Source organism: Ciona robusta, chromosome 11 (genome assembly GCF_009617815.1).
Source record: "Ciona robusta chromosome 11, ASM961781v2".
NCBI lineage: Eukaryota > Metazoa > Chordata > Ascidiacea > Phlebobranchia > Cionidae > Ciona > Ciona robusta.
Genome location: NC_143245.1, coordinates 5193037 through 5210772, shown reverse-complemented (window position 1 = coordinate 5210772; position 17736 = coordinate 5193037). Strand labels below are relative to the sequence as shown.

General features: G+C 36.0%; 3 protein-coding genes across 4 annotated transcripts; 2 read left to right on the top strand and 1 right to left on the bottom strand.

Moving 5' to 3' along the window:
- Positions 1-1755: 1755 nt before the first annotated feature.
- On the bottom strand, positions 1756-9211 carry LOC149728664 (large ribosomal subunit protein mL39-like). Of its 2 annotated transcripts, none has more exons than XM_089888410.1 (11): positions 8993-9211; positions 8367-8435; positions 7260-7384; positions 6652-6736; positions 5600-5709; positions 5044-5181; positions 4542-4641; positions 3823-4003; positions 2956-3103; positions 2272-2388; positions 1756-1959 (listed from the first exon to the last, which is right to left on the bottom strand). In XM_089888410.1, exons 1-11 carry the CDS (start codon positions 9108-9110, stop codon positions 1780-1782), a joined length of 1371 nt encoding a protein of 456 aa, XP_089744536.1. In that variant the 5' UTR covers positions 9111-9211; the 3' UTR covers positions 1756-1779. The 2 variants fall into 2 exon arrangements, with proteins under 2 accessions (XP_089744536.1, XP_089744537.1); XM_089888411.1 differs by having other exon boundaries at positions 5044-5154; positions 8993-9186.
- Positions 9212-10770: 1559 nt separating this feature from the next.
- On the top strand, positions 10771-13711 carry LOC149728663 (uncharacterized). The gene is made up of 9 exons (XM_089888809.1): positions 10771-10915; positions 11462-11538; positions 11974-12033; positions 12337-12402; positions 12523-12588; positions 12718-12783; positions 13040-13096; positions 13156-13227; positions 13557-13711. Exons 2-9 carry the CDS (start codon positions 11470-11472, stop codon positions 13557-13559), a joined length of 459 nt encoding a protein of 152 aa, XP_089744935.1. The 5' UTR covers positions 10771-10915; positions 11462-11469; the 3' UTR covers positions 13560-13711.
- LOC149728662 (uncharacterized) lies at positions 13608-16982 on the top strand. Its single transcript, XM_089888801.1, has 9 exons — positions 13608-13812; positions 14190-14246; positions 14502-14552; positions 14620-14673; positions 14842-14907; positions 15175-15258; positions 15483-15548; positions 15634-15753; positions 16075-16982. Exons 1-9 carry the CDS (start codon positions 13735-13737, stop codon positions 16708-16710), a joined length of 1212 nt encoding a protein of 403 aa, XP_089744927.1. The 5' UTR covers positions 13608-13734; the 3' UTR covers positions 16711-16982.
- The last annotated feature ends 754 nt before the right edge of the window (positions 16983-17736 follow it).

Genomic DNA, 17736 nt, shown 5'->3' with positions numbered 1-17736 from the left:
CTCCTAAACCAAACTAGATAATATCTTTAAATGTTTTTTTTTTGCCCTGAAAGAAGGAACAGTATCGGGTACGGGAACTTTCCCAGATTTATACGAATTTCTTGCATTAGAAAAAATTCACCGAAATTTTGGTTGTTTTTTTTTGTTGCAAAGCCGGTTGGTGCACAAGAATTTTTGTTTGCCCCGAAACTATCACGACACAGTGCATCGTGTTACTTGGAAACATTTTGCGGCTGAATTTCTAAAACGTTCATGATCGGTCAAACAATAATTCCAAAACCCGCAGGAATTAAAGAAACTTAAATTCCAGAAAAACAGGTCTGCTTACACGCTATAACGTGCAAAGCTGTATACATCGTATATACCAACAAACATATCGTACTATAGGGTAAGATGGGATATACTTAGCAGATATTATCCCATTTTTCCGACCTTATTTTAACATTTAACAACGCTATATTTTAAAGTCGTAAAGAGAATATGATCGCACAATTCTTTAAATGTTTACTACAAAATGGGACAATGAAATGGAAAGAATGGCTCATCTTAATTACACCCATATACATGGACAATCAATTTTGGAAAACATACTTTAGAGGGGGCGCTTAATTAATTTTTAAAAAGAAAATTTAAAATGGGATTGTGGCATATGCAGATACAATGCGTTTAAACTTTAATAGACAAAGGTCGCATGCAAAATGGTCTTACCTAACCTTACATAAATGTTTTTAAGTTTAGTCACTATTCTAAGAACGTATTAATAACTTTACCATTACCACTTAAAATACACCAGTATCATATAAAGTCTGCCGGGGGCTCAAAAACATAGACAGAAATTTTTTGATAGACTGTCAGGTTTTAAAACTAGAACGCAGTGTTATTTTAACAGTAAAGGTCACACGGTTTGAGGTTTACCTTACAGTGTACTTGACTACCGATACAACTGGTATCTTCGGGCAATCTAATGTATTCGGCAGACATTATTTTACCAGCAACGATAAGTACAGCGGCTCCGTAGCGCCGTCTAGAGGGGAGTATAATTCAAAATGTGGTACAAGATACGAAAGTATGAATGAGTGATGAAAGTAACTTACTTTATCCTTGCGTGGCCGAAAAACGACAGTCGTTAAACACGGGCGTTTTGTTTGATACACCTCGAACCCACTTACGGGGAAACACACATGTAACTTTGTAAGTAATTTTTTGAAATTTGTTTAATTTTATTGTAAATTTAGACAACCCGTCAGTTACCACTGGTTTGAAGCAAATGCGGTCAAGTTTATTGCTGCACACACGCCCACAATGGAGCAGCGCCAATGCATAACACTCTGGGCTAGAGCCTAGCGTGCTAATCGCTATCCCGTCGCCGTTTCATCGTAACCCATTAATGGGGTTGTCCAAATTATCTGCTATGCACAAAAAAACGCAATAAATAATCACCCACAAAGTAACATATATACATGATAACTCATAAGCTGACACGAGGTGTATGAACACCTGTGTTATAACGACTGTCGTTTTCTGGCAGCGCAAGGATAAAGTAAGTTACATTTATTCTTTCATTTAAACCAAGAATCACTGGTTCGATAATGATACCATTGCCAACGTACTTGCCCAACTCTAGTCCCGACTGTCCCAGGGCGTAACACGCTGTATAAGACCTCACCCACGCAGAAAAGAGAGAAATATACAGTCGTACAGGCATTATAAAAAACACAGATTTCTTTAAAACACACAAAACACCAGACTGCCAACCAACGCTTGTTACATTTATTATTATCAATTTGAAACGGTGGGATCAATTTTTTCTGTTGACGTCATCCAGTCTTTATGTAACCACTGTCCAGTCGCTTTGCTACGAATTTTTGTTTTGTTTTCAATGGATTCGTAACGGTGCATATTGAACTTTTTGGAATTGTCTACGCCAAGATTACAGTTTTCTGGCAGATCTTCTCTTACCTAATTAAGCGTTGTTAACAAATATTAGTAACCATCATAGGCAGCACGTTTAAAAGTAAAATGTTCAAAAACAGCATAAATTGTTTTCAAGTAGTAAAAATATCAGTACAGTATACCTTGAAATACCCACGGTGAATGCCGCAGCCAAGGGGGCTGCAAACCCCACCTTTTAAAAAATAACTCTTTTTTGAACCCCTTTTCCTATCTTTTCTGGTTGTGTTACTGCCCACAGTATTTTTAAGGTTGGGTTTTTGTTTTCAAATACATACAATATATATTCGGGTGCTGTTACCGAAAAATGCAGCTACTTACCAGTTTGCGAGCTCTGTTCTCTAGCACAGACCACACGCTATGGTGAAGCTTTAGTTCTTCAGGTAGCGATAAACCTTGAATTCGCCATGTGTTGGTTTCCTTGCTTACTTGATGCAGCTATAATATAACAAGTGTTAGACCAGGGCTCTTCAACTGGTATTTTATAGAGCCGTGGCATAGTGATTTAGATGCGTGCTTCTAACCCAGAGGTAATAGGTTCCCGTCACTGCCACCTTGTGGGTGTATATGTGGGTGTATGCAAGTGGTAATTAATGGGTTGTCCAAAATGTCAGCCATACAAAAATTAAAAATAATCATCCAGAAAGTAACATACATGGTAACTTGTAAGCTGGCACGAGGTGCACGAAACAAAACACGGTGTTTTAACAACTTTCGTGTATTTTAATTTCTTGCAATTACTAAAATGAGCTTTTTAGAAGTTTGAAATACTACTAATACTAGAGAACATACACTTTTTTAGACGACACTACGACTGGCTCCAAAAACTGTTCCACACCCCCTGGGTGTTGGGTGAATGGGCCAATCCTGACCTAAATCCTAGGACCCATGGCGTGCCGCCGCGGGACCTCACCCACATAGAATAGAAAGAACAAACACTCTTTATGTTGTGTTCCGACAGAGAGCATGAGGTGTCAAAATAAAACATGAGAAAATTTTACTCACTGCAGTTACGATGTAATGAAATATATGTGATGTATTTGATATAAGAGGGCCTTCTATTACATCCATGTATTCTCCAAATCTATATACAGGTATGGAGCTGTCTTGTCCATTCTTCTCCAACAGCTCAGCTATGGTGTTCAGTTTTTGTCTAGGGAAATTAACATGGTATTTGACTCTTGCAGAAGAATATATAGTGCATGAATTGATGTGATTTTTCCTTGGTGGGGCGTCGAAAGTTGTTATAACGTGGGTGTTCTGTTTTCGACATCAATTTTTTTATTTGTTTTGTAATGATTGGCTGACTTGGACAAGCCATAAGAGACCACTGGGTCAAAGCAATTGCTGATAAGACTCTTCCCCAAGGACACATACGCCAACAATGGTAGCAGCAATGAGCCCTGAACCCACAAACTCTAGAATGAATATGCGCTAACCACTTTATTTGGTTCTATTCTATGTGAGAACCCCTTTGTACCTTTTCATATCTGAATAAATGAATGTAACTTAGTTTATCCTCGCGTGGCCGGAAAACGACAGTCCTTATCACACGGGTTTACCACCTCGTGCCAGTATAAGAGTTACCATGTATGTTACTTTGTGGGTGATTATTTTTTGAGGGATTTTTTCATTTTTTTATGTATGGCTGATAGTTTAGACAAGCCATAAGTGACCACTGGGTTGGAGCAATTGCCGTTAGGTGTTTTGCCCAAGGACACATGCGCCCACAATGGTAGCAGCGTCGAGCCTTGAACCCTTTACCTTTGCGTTACAGGCAGGTGTGCTAATCACTATGCCACGGCGCCGGACATCTTTTATATCTCGATCTTTTTTACGAACCATCAGTAAACAAAAAAGAGAAGAACTTACTCCTCTTCTTGGAAGATCTCAGTTGCGATCCCCGCTTCCATTTCCAACTTCTCGAACTTAAGATTTTTTGAAATGATCCTCCTTGCAACTTTGCTCATGAAGACGAGGTCCTCCTCACTTGCCTCCCAGTCCCGCATCCCTGGATCAAGGAGCAGATCGTAGCAGAATGCTCCACTTTTCACTAAAAATAAAGACTTTTTAACAGCTTTTTTCGTATATAAACATTTTAAATGGATTTAATAAAGTTTTTAACAATGATTAAGTCAACAGTTGTTAAAATAAAAATACACTCATGACACATGCATAGTTGTCAAACATAGAAAGAAACCTCAGTGATGAATTTGGCAAATACATTCAATATGCATACGGATACCGGTAAAATGACAGAAAAAAATGGTTCTTAATAATTGTTTATATATGCTACCATAACAGCACTTCACAATTCCATTATTGTGTGATCTTAAACATTAGGGATGCACATCACAGAATAATTAGTTATTTTAGGATATCCTAGAATACTTTATTTCAGATCTAAAATTCCAACTTTTTTTTGCTTTATAGGAGAACATCAATTTTACCCACATATTTTTTCGAATCGATAATTGCGAGTTATAGCATAGGTGTCTTATTATACACCAACACTTTATACACCATTATATTTGTTTGTTTAAACTTCATTATAGGACTATATTAATAGGGCTTAGTTTTAAGCCACCTACCGGAAATTTCTGGTATCTTTAAAAGCCCAATTTTCTGATTTTCTTTAAAAGCCTCTTGCACAACTGCACCAAGAATAACAGAACATGTTCGCCAGTAAGCCTACAGTACCAAGTATATTGGTCACATTAATGAACTTTTTATAGTAAAGAAAGATGCTAGTAAAATTTGACATAGTAAAAATAACAGTGAAATTTATTTTTTTAAAGAAAAAACATAGAAAAATATATAGAAAAAAATACATAAAATATTAATAAAACAACATGTATAAATTAAACAAAAAAATTGTGCCCATAACATAACAGTTTCTGCAAAAAAGTTAAGTTTACACCAAAAGGAGAAAAAGTATATATTATATTTAAAAAAAGCATTGTATAACTATATACATATATATAAATATAAATTAAACAAAAAATTGTGCCTCTGACATAACATACCAGTTTTACGTACAAAAGTTACAAAAAAATACTGAAACCCCAAAAAGACAGCTATCTGAAGTGGTACCTTGTTGACTTGTTCATGTTGCCACTGGAGCGAATTATTCATTGTGAATTTAAGTAACTCCAGTTCGCAGTCAAATGGCAAAGGAGAATGAATGTCCCATAATAATTGTTCCTGTTTAGCAGATTCCGTTGTTATTAACTGTAATGTAGAGTAAAGTAAAATGATAAAATATAACATGAAACCCAAAAAGTTTTATAATTATATCTAAATAATAAATTCTATAATATTTAATAATACGGTTTATGCTGTTTTCAACACATTAGGTCATAATTTAAAGGTGGTGCCACAGTTTTAAACGAATGAATGACACTCATTGTTATTTATCCTTGCGTGGTAGGGTAACAACAGTGGTTATAACACAGTTGCCATGTTTTTTATACCTTAATCCTTTACAAATTACCATATATGCGACTTTGTGGCTAATTATTTTATTTGTTGTGGGTATTTCGAGCACCTTACTAAAGCCGCCATTCCTAGTTTAAGAAATTTTGCCATTCTAAAAAAAAAGTATACTAAAAAGTTTCTAAAAAACTGTAACAATAATTTTTCTTCATACCTCTCCATCATGACTTGTTTGTACTTTGGAAACACTGGTGGAATTCGATTGCGCATCACTGGGAGTCACAACAGCAAGAACAGAAGAATTTGCAACACCAGTTCCAATATCTAAACAGAAAATGTAAAGAAAGTAAGAAACTACTGAAATTTAACTTAAAAATATGTGAACTAAACACAACTATCTTCCAGATTCATAAATTTTAAAAAATGAAGAAGTAAGCGTCTATTTTCCATAGGCTAGTTTTTCCGTGCTTGCAATGAAACCAAAGGATACAAGGCTCAATGCTCAATGGTAATACTAAATGCAAAAGCGTATGTGTCCTTGGTCAAAACCCTTAACAGACATTGCTCTAATCTAAGGAGGGAAAGGGACCTCACCCATAAAGAATAGTATCAGTAGGGTCTATTAAGATATTAAGCAGCTAGCTGGTCTAACTTAGCTCCTTGTAATGTAACTTTGTAGAGAATATGTATGTATGTTCCACAATGGGTTATGATACCTTTTGCAAATAATCTGGCTGGGTAGGCCTAAACATACATAGTTACAAGTAAAATGATAATACTGCATCAGCATCAATAAAAAGTAATAACATGGTGTATGGTATAAAGAGCACCCTGATTTTCCAAAACAAAGATAGTTAGACTTAATCTGTCTTTCCATTGGTACCAGTTTAGGTTATAAATGAATGTAATTTATTTAATTCTCGCATGGCCGCAAAACGACAGTCGTTAAAACACGGGTGTTCATACACCTCAAGCCACCTTACGAGTTACCATGTATGTTACTTTATGGGTGATTAATTTTTTGAATTTTTTTATGTATATATGGCTGATAATTTCGACAACCCATTAGTGACCACTTGGTTAGAGCAATTGCCGTTAAGTGTCTTGCTTAAGGACATAACGGGATAACGCCCACAATAATAGCAACAACAGGCCTTGAACCCATTACCTCTGGGTTACATACAGCGCGTTATGTATTAGCCAGTTACCATTGACACATGAATGAAAATATTACCAAGCATACATTAAACTGCTAAAAAAACTCACGCATAGCGCAGTGGTAAGGTGTGGAAAGATTTTTGTTCATAAACATAATTGCATCATCTGTTAGAACACGACCTTTGTATTTTACCTGGAAGCAAAAATTTCATTTTAAGTTTAATTTACACAAACAGAAGTACAATCCCAAATATTATCTTTTTCATTAAATGTATGTATGTGTTTCTTATTTATCTTATCGAAGTGAGGCAACGACAGGGGTAATAACATGTGTGTTCTGTTTCATACACTTCGTGCACGCTTTTAAATTACCATAAATGTAACTTAGTCGGTAACAATTTTTTGGGATTTTTTTTGTTTGGCTGATTATGATAATTGAGGGAATTTGAGACAACCAACAAGAAGCCACGGGGTTAGAGCAATTGTTGGTAAGTGTTTTGCCCAAAAACACGACGCTCACAATTGAGCCTTGAATCGTATGTTGATATTCCTACCAGAATAATGACTTTAAAGAACTGATTACCTAGCACTAAGCACCTTACTTTTGCCATGTAAAACTTTGGAACACAATTTACATAATGAAAGGTTGGTTTAAACAAAAAAATGATATTAAAATTATGTCAGAAAATAGTTTTTAAAAAAGGTTAAATTTCTACCTCTATTTTTTCTATTCTTGGCACCCTGTCAGCAAGTTGCTGTTTTTTAGCCTCGTCAAAAAGTAAACTTCTTCTTTGCAATTCATTTTTTTCTCTTGATTCAATTAAATTGCTTTCTCTGTGTTCTAAATTTATATTAAAAAATTGGATTATTTTTGAGTCATTTCTAAGTAACTGAATTCAATTTCGGTAGCTAAGATTTAGAAATGTTTTAAACGAATAGACAGGATATAGTAACAAAAATCAGTTGTTAAAAAACATATTTACATTTAATTGGAAGAAAATAAGCCTAATCGCTACACCTAACCGAATAAAAAGACATGGTGTTTAATTTTCTCAGTTGAATAAATGAAATTTATTTTGTCTCTTTGGTCACGATAACAAAGAACATGAGAGTTAACAAACGCAAAAAGACCGGTAGTAACGGTAAAACAACAGTTAGTAAAACACACTTTTTGATAAAAAAGAAAGAATGTTTTGAATAAAGGGCGTGACCGTTACATCCTACAGACAATACAATGTAAAAATTAAGGGTAATTCTTTAGCTGGTGGCCACCTGAAATTTTGGGTTCAAAATGTTTCTTAGGTCTCACTGATACCCACTGTATAAATTTTTTTTTTAAAAACTTGGGCGTTCGGGTCGAAAATTAACTTTAAAAATGCGCGAAAACATGCTTTGTCACAGTAATTTGTCTGATTTGCGTAAGGTTAAAGATTTATTACGTCACAATAGTTGTATATTACATACGTTACAGCCTTGTATTTTCCCCACTGTTTGAACGTAGGAATCAAGCGTAACAATACGCATTCTATGACGTAATAAACCAACCTTGGTTTAATTCATAACTGCTGGTGTGGAAAATACGGTGACGCAGCACGATTTTGCGCACTTTCAAAGTTAATTTTCGACACGAACGCCCGAGTTTTTTTTTTTTAAATTATACAGTAGGTATCAGTGAGACCTAAGAAACATTTTGAAACCAAAATTTTAGGTGGCTACCAGCTAAAGGATTACCAAAATTAAGTAAACAATACCTAATTAAACATATTAAACTTAACATTAAGGTTAGGCTACCTGTAATAGCCTACACAAATTACTTTTCTTACCATTTTGAGAAGCAGTGTAAACTGAAATATTGGAGGAGCATGTCTTGAGTTTGTTCCAGCACAAAAAAGCTAAAACATTTTGTTTTTTGTTACAAATGAATGAATGAAACTTACTTTATCTTCGCCTGGCTAGAAAACGACGGTCGTTATAACACGAGTGTTCTGTTTCATACACCTCATGCCAGCTTACGAGTTACGGTTACTTTGTGGGTTATTATTTTTTGGGGAGGGTGTTTATTAAGGCTAATAATATGGACAACCCAAAAATGACCACTGGCTTGGAACAATTGCTGTTAAGTGTCTTGCCTAAGGACAAATATGCCCACAATGGTAGCAGCGATGAGCCTCGAATCCATTACCTCTGGGTTAGAGGCAGGCGCGCTAACTACAAGGTGCCAGTGACGGTGTACATTAATTTAGTTGCATTTAATGAAATGTTCTGATTATGTTATACAGTTATCAATATAGTCAACTATATTAAACATACGGAAATTAAATCGAAGAATGTTTTGGTATTGCATTTATCCACTTGTACACATTATAATAGCAGTGCCAAAATAAACGAATATATAATTATTAAACTTAAGTTACAGATGCAAAACTAAGCACTAAGCAGTACTAATTACCTCTTTTTCGTGTTGCTGGTTTAACAAAAAATGAAATAAGCCTTGAATTCTTGTTTAAATTCATGATAAGCATACACAATATCACAATAAATGTTTTGTTTACAAAATTGATGACCATAAACCATGTGCGGTTATGTTTCTCTAGCTCCGTCTAGCGGTGTTAATAATTGGTTTGCTTGGCCCCACTACAATAAAACCACACCAGACAATTGCAGCAGCACCGAGCTTCGTAGCCAAAACCTCTTGGCTGGATACAGACGCGGTATAACCACTTTTCTGTGGTGTAAACGCTGGCACAATAAATATAACATGATGCGTAACTGTGATGCACCATTGCTACATCAAGTATATGATCGTGCACGCCGTTCTAACCCTCGACAGACCACCAGTCTCTGCTTGCTATATAGGCATTCCTTATTAATGATTTGCTAACGCGTATACAACGAAAATACATGCGAAATATTGGACTGGGACTGGTATGGAACGTCGTTGGTACGGTAGTACTGTAGGTTAAGACGGACTACCGTTAGCACATGAATCATTTTTTCTGATTATGTTTTAAACAACCAACAACGCTCTTTTAGAGTCATAGGGCAACGGTTATAAAGTTCTGTAAATAGTCTTTGTTTTAGTCTACCAAATAGGCTCAGTTTTACCCCATGGCCCACACTGCTGCATGAGGGAAGTTTTTTGTAGCCTGAGGCTATAACCTAATGACGAGACCTTAAGTGCCTAACTCTTTTTAACGATTTTTGAAGAAAATAATTTAAATGCTCTTTTTTTTCTTGGTTACATCACGGCCTACTAAAGATATATCTCTAGTAGGCCGTGGTTACATTGATTTCCTAGCAAATATGTGGTACATACAACCAACCATGCATAGAAGCATATTACGAGTTCAATGAAGGTTATTAGATCGCTGTGGTTGATTGTCACTTCATCTTTTTAGTGATGCGACACCACTGCGAACATATCCACAAATCTAATGAATGTTACTTGCTTTACTGCCCTTGTCGCTGTGGCAAAGTGGTTAGCGCGGCTGCTTAAAACCGGAGGTTATGGTTCAAGGCTCGGCGCTGCTAACATTGTGGACGCATGTGTGTCATTAGGCAAAACACTTAACGGCAACTGCTGCATCCCGGTGATCCCGAATGGGTTGTCCCAAAGTCAGTATATAAACATAAAGATTTTTATATACGGTATCTGAGTTGTCCTAATTATCAGCCATACATAAAAAGAGGAAAATAGTTACATTACATCACATACATACATACATACATACATACATACATACACCTTTATCCTGATCGTGTTTTATACAGTTAACAATAGTCTATTCTATGGGGTTGTGAGGTGACGGTTTTATATTTTCTTTAATTTTATTTGTTTACTACCAGATTAGACGAATCTTACTATATGTTTAAGTTCTAACGGACTGCTTTAATATCTAATCGGATGACAAATATTTTATAGTTCGAAATATATTTACTTTTTTCTTGTTTTCCGGAGTATTGATCGCATATATATTGGTGTAATCAGCATAGAATAGTATAACTTACAAAATCTATTAGTATTTAATGGTGTATAATGCTGTTTTCTTGTCCAATATTTTTAAAAAAATTTATATTAATTTATAAATATATATTGTTTCAATGTCCAAAAACTGTTTATAATATTTTCGCATTTCGTTACCATAACAATAATTTGTTTTCAAATCTGATTGGCCAAAATTTCCTGTACCGTTTGTGACGTAATAAGCATATGACGTCACGAAACTGATCAGCTGATGTTTCATTAGTGAAATTGATGCGCAAGAATTCGCTGCTCGATTTTTTGCTGCTGATTTTGAACAACTATTGAACAAACGTACACTTTGGTGTGTTTTGTTGAATGCGAAGTGAAAGAAAGTTATATCTACTATAGGTATGTGATTGATTTGTGTTTGTCTGTTCTATTTTGATTGGCAATTACGAATTGGTATATGTATAGGCACTATGTTGTGTGGAAACGATTAAACTTAAATGTTTGGGGCGTTTGTATGTTCATGATATACGTGGTATATTAATGTGTATGTATGTAAGCAATGCCATGAACATATATGTTTAATAAAAAGCTCGTTTCTTTTTACCAAAAATATGAAGCAAAATTTCGACACATACGCAGAGCGCACACCTTACTCTAAACCGTTTTCTTTTGCATAAAATAGATTTAAATTATATACAAAAAAAAACAACGCAGTGCTTCGCAGTAGAACACTGCTTAAAAAGTTAAAAAATATATAAAACAAACAAAAAATAGTGTATAATACAATAAGAACATAGTATTGGAAATTTAAAGCGAAAACAAAATTTTCAAAAATGTCGACTTTTTGGTAAACCATTGCTATGGCGACCGTTTCCACGGCAAAATTAATTTAGCCGTTTTCAAAATCTCTATGACGTAATGTGACGTCACTATTATTATCTACAGTTTGAAATATGGATTCCGATAATAATGATCGAAAGCCAGAATGGGCGAAATGGTCAAATGCTGGTTCGCAAAATCAGGTACGTATTACTCGGTACAAGTTTTATATATTTTTGGTATACGGCACTATATGTTCTATCTATCACACCGAAAAAGCACAAGTCACTCCTATTAATTCTAATGTAAAATCCATGTCACATTTTGTACATGAATAAAGTCCTACGCATATAGACACATCATGGGTACTATAGGCATTAGACCAGAGTTAACCCATTATATCAGTTAAATACCTACACGTAATAAGCTTATGTATAGTCTAAATTCAATTAATATATTCTATATGAAGAACCATTATCCTATATCGGTGTTATAACGACTGTCATTTCCCTGTACACGCAGGCACAAAGCAAGTTACATTCATTAATTCTTATATAAACAGACCACTGAACTGTGCAGTATTTCATATCACAACAAAACATATGCAGCAAATATAATAAATTCAATGTAATTTGCAGGCGGGCGACGAGGAAATGGGCTGGTATTCGCCGTATGAAATGTACGTCGATCTAGACGAGGTAAAAATAAGTTTCAATTATTATGTTATATACGCTTTGGCAATTTATGTTGTTATAACTCATATATAGTAGGGTTTAGGGAGATAGGATACCTTTTTATTCTATTTTTCGTCCCATTTGGTAGTAAACGAAAAGAATTCAAAGAATTATAAAACTATATCATCACGACTCACATGAACCATTGTTAATTGTTTAAAACACGATCAGGATATTTGGATATTACGTGCTACAGGTTCCCCGTCTTCCCCCACCCTACTATACATTTCATTCTTTTCTTTACAAACTCACGTTTTACATTTACAGGAAACTAAAGAAGTTTCGGATAAATTTAAAAAGATGTGGGGTCGCTGGGAGAAGCAAAAAGTCGAGGTAATTAAACCATTATTCCTGTTCAGAACATATTTGATGTACATCTAGAATTCTAGCCTTATATAGCCTATCAAGCTCCGTTTTAGGTAGACAAAGGTTTTATGATTGTTGTTTTTTCAGGGTGATGGCAAAAATAAAAACGTGGTGCCAGAAGGTCCTTACGACATGTATGTCGATCTTGACGAGGTAACTTTTTGTTTTTTTAACATTTACCAAATTTCTTTTTTTTAACACATGCTTCTATTGGGGAAAAAAACATGTTTCTGTAGGGAACGCAATTAACCTTCTATTAGATAACGCATGTTTCTATTATAGGGGACGCAAGAAGTTTCAGAGGAGTTTAAAGCGAGGTGGAGACAATGGAAAAAGGCAGAGGCTGAGGTAACTTCATTAAATATTTCTTTCCAAATGTGTGAATGAATGAATGTAACTTACCTTGTCCTCGCGTGGCCAGAAAACGACAGTCGTTATAACACGGGTGTTCTGTTTCATACACCTCGTGCCAGCTTACGAGTTACAATGTACTTTACCTTGTGAGTGATTTCTTTTTATAAATCAAGCTTAGATCAAGTACTTCTTCACCTTTGCATATCAAACATAGTTTAATCTTTAATGCAATGCGTTTAATCGTACACAGAACAATCAAAACAACGAAAATCTTCCTGGTCCTTCTACTAGCTTTCCTCACACAGAGGTGAGTTCATTTTAGATGAAATTCACTCAGACGTTCGTTAACTTTATTCTTTTATTTAGGAAGGACAGCGAGCACGCAGGCAACATGAGAGGCGACGCAAGGAGCTTTTTACAATGTGGGACGGCCGTGGGGTGAGTTTACAAATTAACACCTTTTGCAATTTTTACACTAAATATAGTACGGGGGAAATGGGACACCTTTTCATTCTATTTTCTCATCCCATTTGGTAGTAAACAAAGAACATTCAAAGAATTATAAAACCATAACCTCACGACTCCCATAGACCATTGTTAAATGTTTAAAACACGATCATGGTATTTGGATATTATATGCTAAAATTATCCAGTCCTCCCCCATTCTATACTATACATTTTTTTATGTATACTAATTCTTGTATCTTAAGTTTAACTACAAGCACGCAAGAGTCTGTAGAAAATTAACTTTTAAAATATCTTTTCAGTAATAACTTGGCGGAACTCAATCAATTTTCACGGTTCCTGTTTGTCCTGTGTATATTTTTGTCTGTTTGGATACAATCTGGATTCCAAACTTCGTTGTCGTCATGTCTTTGTTCGTCCTCTTATATGTGACTTGTCCATTTGAGAGCAAAGTAGTAACAACAGCGACTTTAATTCTAGATGAAAGGCCATGTGAGTAAATCGTTTAAACCGAACGAAGTCAACAGATCGACAACTCCGTCCGGATCCGTTTCTTTTGTGAGTAACGACCTAACTTTTTTACATTTTTTTATAGCTTACAATTAAAACAACCCAATGACCACTGGGTTGAAGCAAAGACAGTAAAGTATCTTGGCACATATAGTAGGGTGGGGTAAGATGGGACACCTTTTCGTTCTATTTTTTCGTCTCTTTTGGTAGTAAAGAAAGAAAATTCAAAGAATTATAAAACTGTATCCCCATAACTACCATAGACCGTTGGTAATTGTTTAAAACACGATCAGGATATTTGTATATTAAGTGCTAAAGGTGTCCCATCTTCCCCCACAGTACTATACACGTTGTAGCAGCATGGAGCATCTTATCCGGATCCTTTATCTACAATGTAAGCGCCCTAACTTTATTCTTCATTTCAGTTCATTCCACAAGAGAGACAAAGATCAGCTGCATACCGTTCAATCATGGAAGCGAAGGTAAGTTGAAACTTATAGCTACAAATAACATTCATATAATATAGTAGGGTCGGGGAAGATAGGGCGCCTTTTTATTCTATTTTCTTGCCCTATTTGGTAGTGAACATTATAAAATATAAAACCGTATCTTCACGACTTCCATAGACCGTTGTTAATTGTTTAAAACACAATGAGGATATTTTGATACTATGTGCCAAAGATGTCCCATATTACCCCACAGTACTGTAGGCCTACAACGTTTATTTTTTTCCACAGAGCGAAGGGGCGCTTAACGAGACCAAAACTAGAGAAGAGATAACGCGAGAGGTAATTATAATAAATTATAAACCGTATATCTAACATAGAAACGATTTTAATATTCAAATTATCACAGAAATTGGCAACTGACAGTTCACCTGATACGTCCGAGTTTGAAACCGCTTCAGAGGTTAGGAAGAAAATTTATTATTTTGTGAAGCTTAAATGCGTTTTTACTCTAATAGGCCACTCTGGTCTACATCCCAGTTTCCTTGCCTATTTTGTAATATAGGAACGCAAGCACAGTATAGAATGGATCATTTTTTATTAATATCTGAACGTTATTTTTGAATTTCAGATTTCTAATCCAGAACCGTGCACATCAGGAGTGCAAAAGCTAAATGACGGAACCTCAATAACTGAGGTGAGTTACTGAATGGTAGCGATATAAATGATCATGAAAAAAATTAACAGCCACACATAAAAAATGAAACTAAAATACTTTAGAAATATAATCACCAACAAAGTAACATACATGGTAACTCGTAAGCTGGCATGAGGTGTATGAAACAGAACATCCGTGTTATAACGACTGTCGTTTTTCGGCCACGCGAGGATAAAGTAAAAAGTTACAAGTTATATTTATACAGGTTAAATTCAAGTAGTTGACTTATAACATTTTCATTCTTAGATAAAAGCCGATGATGTGACGCCTCTTTCTCCAAGTTTAAGCCGAGAATTTCCAACAAACGTTGAAACCGAAGTCAATGTAAAGGTATTAATATTAGGCATTTCATTGATCGATTTGAATTCAAAATCCCTCATTTTTCTTGGCGTGGCAACTTAAAAAGTTACACAACGAGTCTTAATTTGACCTCGTGCCCGTTTATTAGTTACCACGTATGCAATTTTTGCGTGATAGTTTTTTCTGTGTGGCTGATAAGCTAGAGAATTTTTAAGCATTAGGTACATAAATCTAACAAAACTCATATTTTATAGAGTAAAGACCCATCGTCATTAGAAAATCCTCCCTCAAGCCCCATTGAAGACTCAGAACTGCCGAAAGTAAGTCTCAAAATTATTTCCTTGTTTCTGGCGGCCGTTTTTTCCTTGTCTCCGGCGGCAAACATTTAACGTTATTGTTTTACAGTCGTACACTGATTATGAAGACGATTTCGAGAGCTGTAGCGACTCGGACGACGAGGTTCAAGCAAATCCTCGAACACCTGCGTGTTGGGGAGTTCTTAGTCGAAGCAATGTTATGTGCTATGTAAGTATTCCCCGTAAAACCTATTATAGGGACACGTTTTTTTTCAATTGTACTGTAATTTGTTAGAGTAGGGTGGGGGAAGATGGGACGCCTTTTCATTCTACTCTTGAGTGCCGATTGATAGTAAACAAAGAACATTTAAAGAATTATAAAACCGTATCCTGACGACTTCCATATACCGTTGTTAATTTTTTTAAAACACGATCAGTATATTTGGATATTATGGTCTAAAGGTGTCCCATCTTTCCTCACAGTACTATATATTTATGTAGTTTTAAATCGTTAAAAGAGTGATGGTTAAACGGAATTTTTGCTTTACAGGATGAATGGAGACAAAGGTGCGACCACGCAAACCGATATTACGGATGTGGGCCACAGCTTGGGGAATACGAAGTCGATTATTCGCTTCGTATACACAGAATGAAATGCCAATATTTCTCAGCGTTTTATCCACTGTTGGAAAAACGACTGAAATTCGTCGGGGGAGCGTTTTCAAACACTTGCTCTCCCATCCAGGAAGACGATTTTCCCGAAGAGGACGAAGATGAGGACAAGGATTCAACAAAGTCCTCCAGTCCTCTTCCCATCTCTCCCCCACTGCTGCCTCCCAAGCGCAAAAAGCTCCGGAAAATTACCCCACAGCGCAAAGCCACATCAGATCCGGGTCCATACATCGAGTCAGACGAGAGTGACACCGACAGTTACGACTTCTCTCTCGTTGCACAGAAAGCCACCACCCCTCCACCGTCACCATCTCCCCACTTCGTTTTCCTTCCGCGTCGCTGCGGCAAAGTCAGCCCCATGCCACACTGCAGCAAAACTGAAGTCATCGTCGTGGTAACGTCTTCTTATGAAGACGATGATCACGATGACCACGATGACGCACAAAACAATGGATGCGGATGCTGCCATCTTTTACGAAAGATGGGCAAGAGGATCAAAAAACTATTTAAATGACTTTATTTTACCTATATACTGTATACTATATTGCGCTTGTATAAAGGGGCGTTTACATTGCATAGCACGAAGTGCAATATTAATTGTAGAGTAATCTAAGCGCCCCTTTAAATGTCTAACTTATAAAAATTTATAAAAATAAAAACTATCCCTATCTCTAGTCTAACATAAGACAAGTCGTGTTTATTCTGGTGCAAAAAAAACAAACAAAATTTACAAAAAAATATTAGAGTTAAATTTAACTGGCTACTAAAGTGATTGTGTATCATATAAGGCAAATAATTTAATTGCAATTGCAACAACCAAGTGGTCATTAATAGGTCGTCTATATTGTTAGCCATATACAGGGAAATTGATCACTTACAAAGCTATACATACGTAGTAAATCGTAATTAAGCTGGCAAAACTATGATGTGTGAAACAGAACGCCCAATTACGACTGTGGTTTTTCCACCGGGTTGGAGCAATTGTCGTTAATTGTCTTGCCCAAGGACACGTACGCCCACAATGCTAGCGGCGACAAGCCTTGAACCCATTACCCTTGGGTTCGAGGCAGGCGCGCTAACCAACTGTGCTGCGGCGCCGAACGATGGCCGCCACCACCGTTAAGTTAAAGCCCCCCTACTAACCATGTCTTTAGAGCTTACGCTCCTGCGGTGTATGTTTGCAAATAATATAGTAGGGTGGGAGAAGATGGAACACCTATCATTTCTTTGAATATTTTTTGTTTATTACCGGATGGGACGAGAATGGAATGAAATGGTGTCCCGTCTTCACCTACCCCAGTGTAGGCTACATGATAAGTGGTTAGCTGGCATAAGGTGTTTGAAACAGAAGACCCGTGTTTTAACGACTGTAGTTTCCCAACCACGCGAGGATAAAGCAAGTTACATTTATTCATTCATAAATTTACATGCATGTTTTTTTCGTGCTTTTCAAACCGAGTTCAATATATCAAAAGTTAAACCTTTGTTATCTAAGTTTTTAAAGGCGTGGTCCCTCTTAAATCACAACAAATGCGTAGCA

Excerpts from the sequence above, each read along its gene's own strand:
- LOC149728664 (XM_089888410.1), bottom strand. The coding sequence starts at position 9,110 with ATGGTCATCAATTTTGTAAACAAAACATTTATTGTGATATTGTGTATG. Across the intron at positions 7,385-8,366 it reads TTACACTGCTTCTCAAAATG|AACACAGAGAAAGCAATTTA; the intron begins GTAAGAAAAGTA and ends ATATAAATTTAG. Across the intron at positions 5,182-5,599 it reads AAACAAGTCATGATGGAGAG|TTAATAACAACGGAATCTGC; the intron begins GTATGAAGAAAA and ends TCTACATTACAG.
- LOC149728663 (XM_089888809.1), top strand. The coding sequence starts at position 11,470 with ATGGATTCCGATAATAATGATCGAAAGCCAGAATGGGCGAAATGGTCA. Across the intron at positions 12,034-12,336 it reads TGTACGTCGATCTAGACGAG|GAAACTAAAGAAGTTTCGGA; the intron begins GTAAAAATAAGT and ends TTACATTTACAG. Across the intron at positions 12,589-12,717 it reads TGTATGTCGATCTTGACGAG|GGGACGCAAGAAGTTTCAGA; the intron begins GTAACTTTTTGT and ends TTTCTATTATAG.
- LOC149728662 (XM_089888801.1), top strand. The coding sequence starts at position 13,735 with ATGAAAGGCCATGTGAGTAAATCGTTTAAACCGAACGAAGTCAACAGA. Across the intron at positions 13,813-14,189 it reads CGTCCGGATCCGTTTCTTTT|TTCATTCCACAAGAGAGACA; the intron begins GTGAGTAACGAC and ends TCTTCATTTCAG. Across the intron at positions 15,549-15,633 it reads AAGACTCAGAACTGCCGAAA|TCGTACACTGATTATGAAGA; the intron begins GTAAGTCTCAAA and ends ATTGTTTTACAG.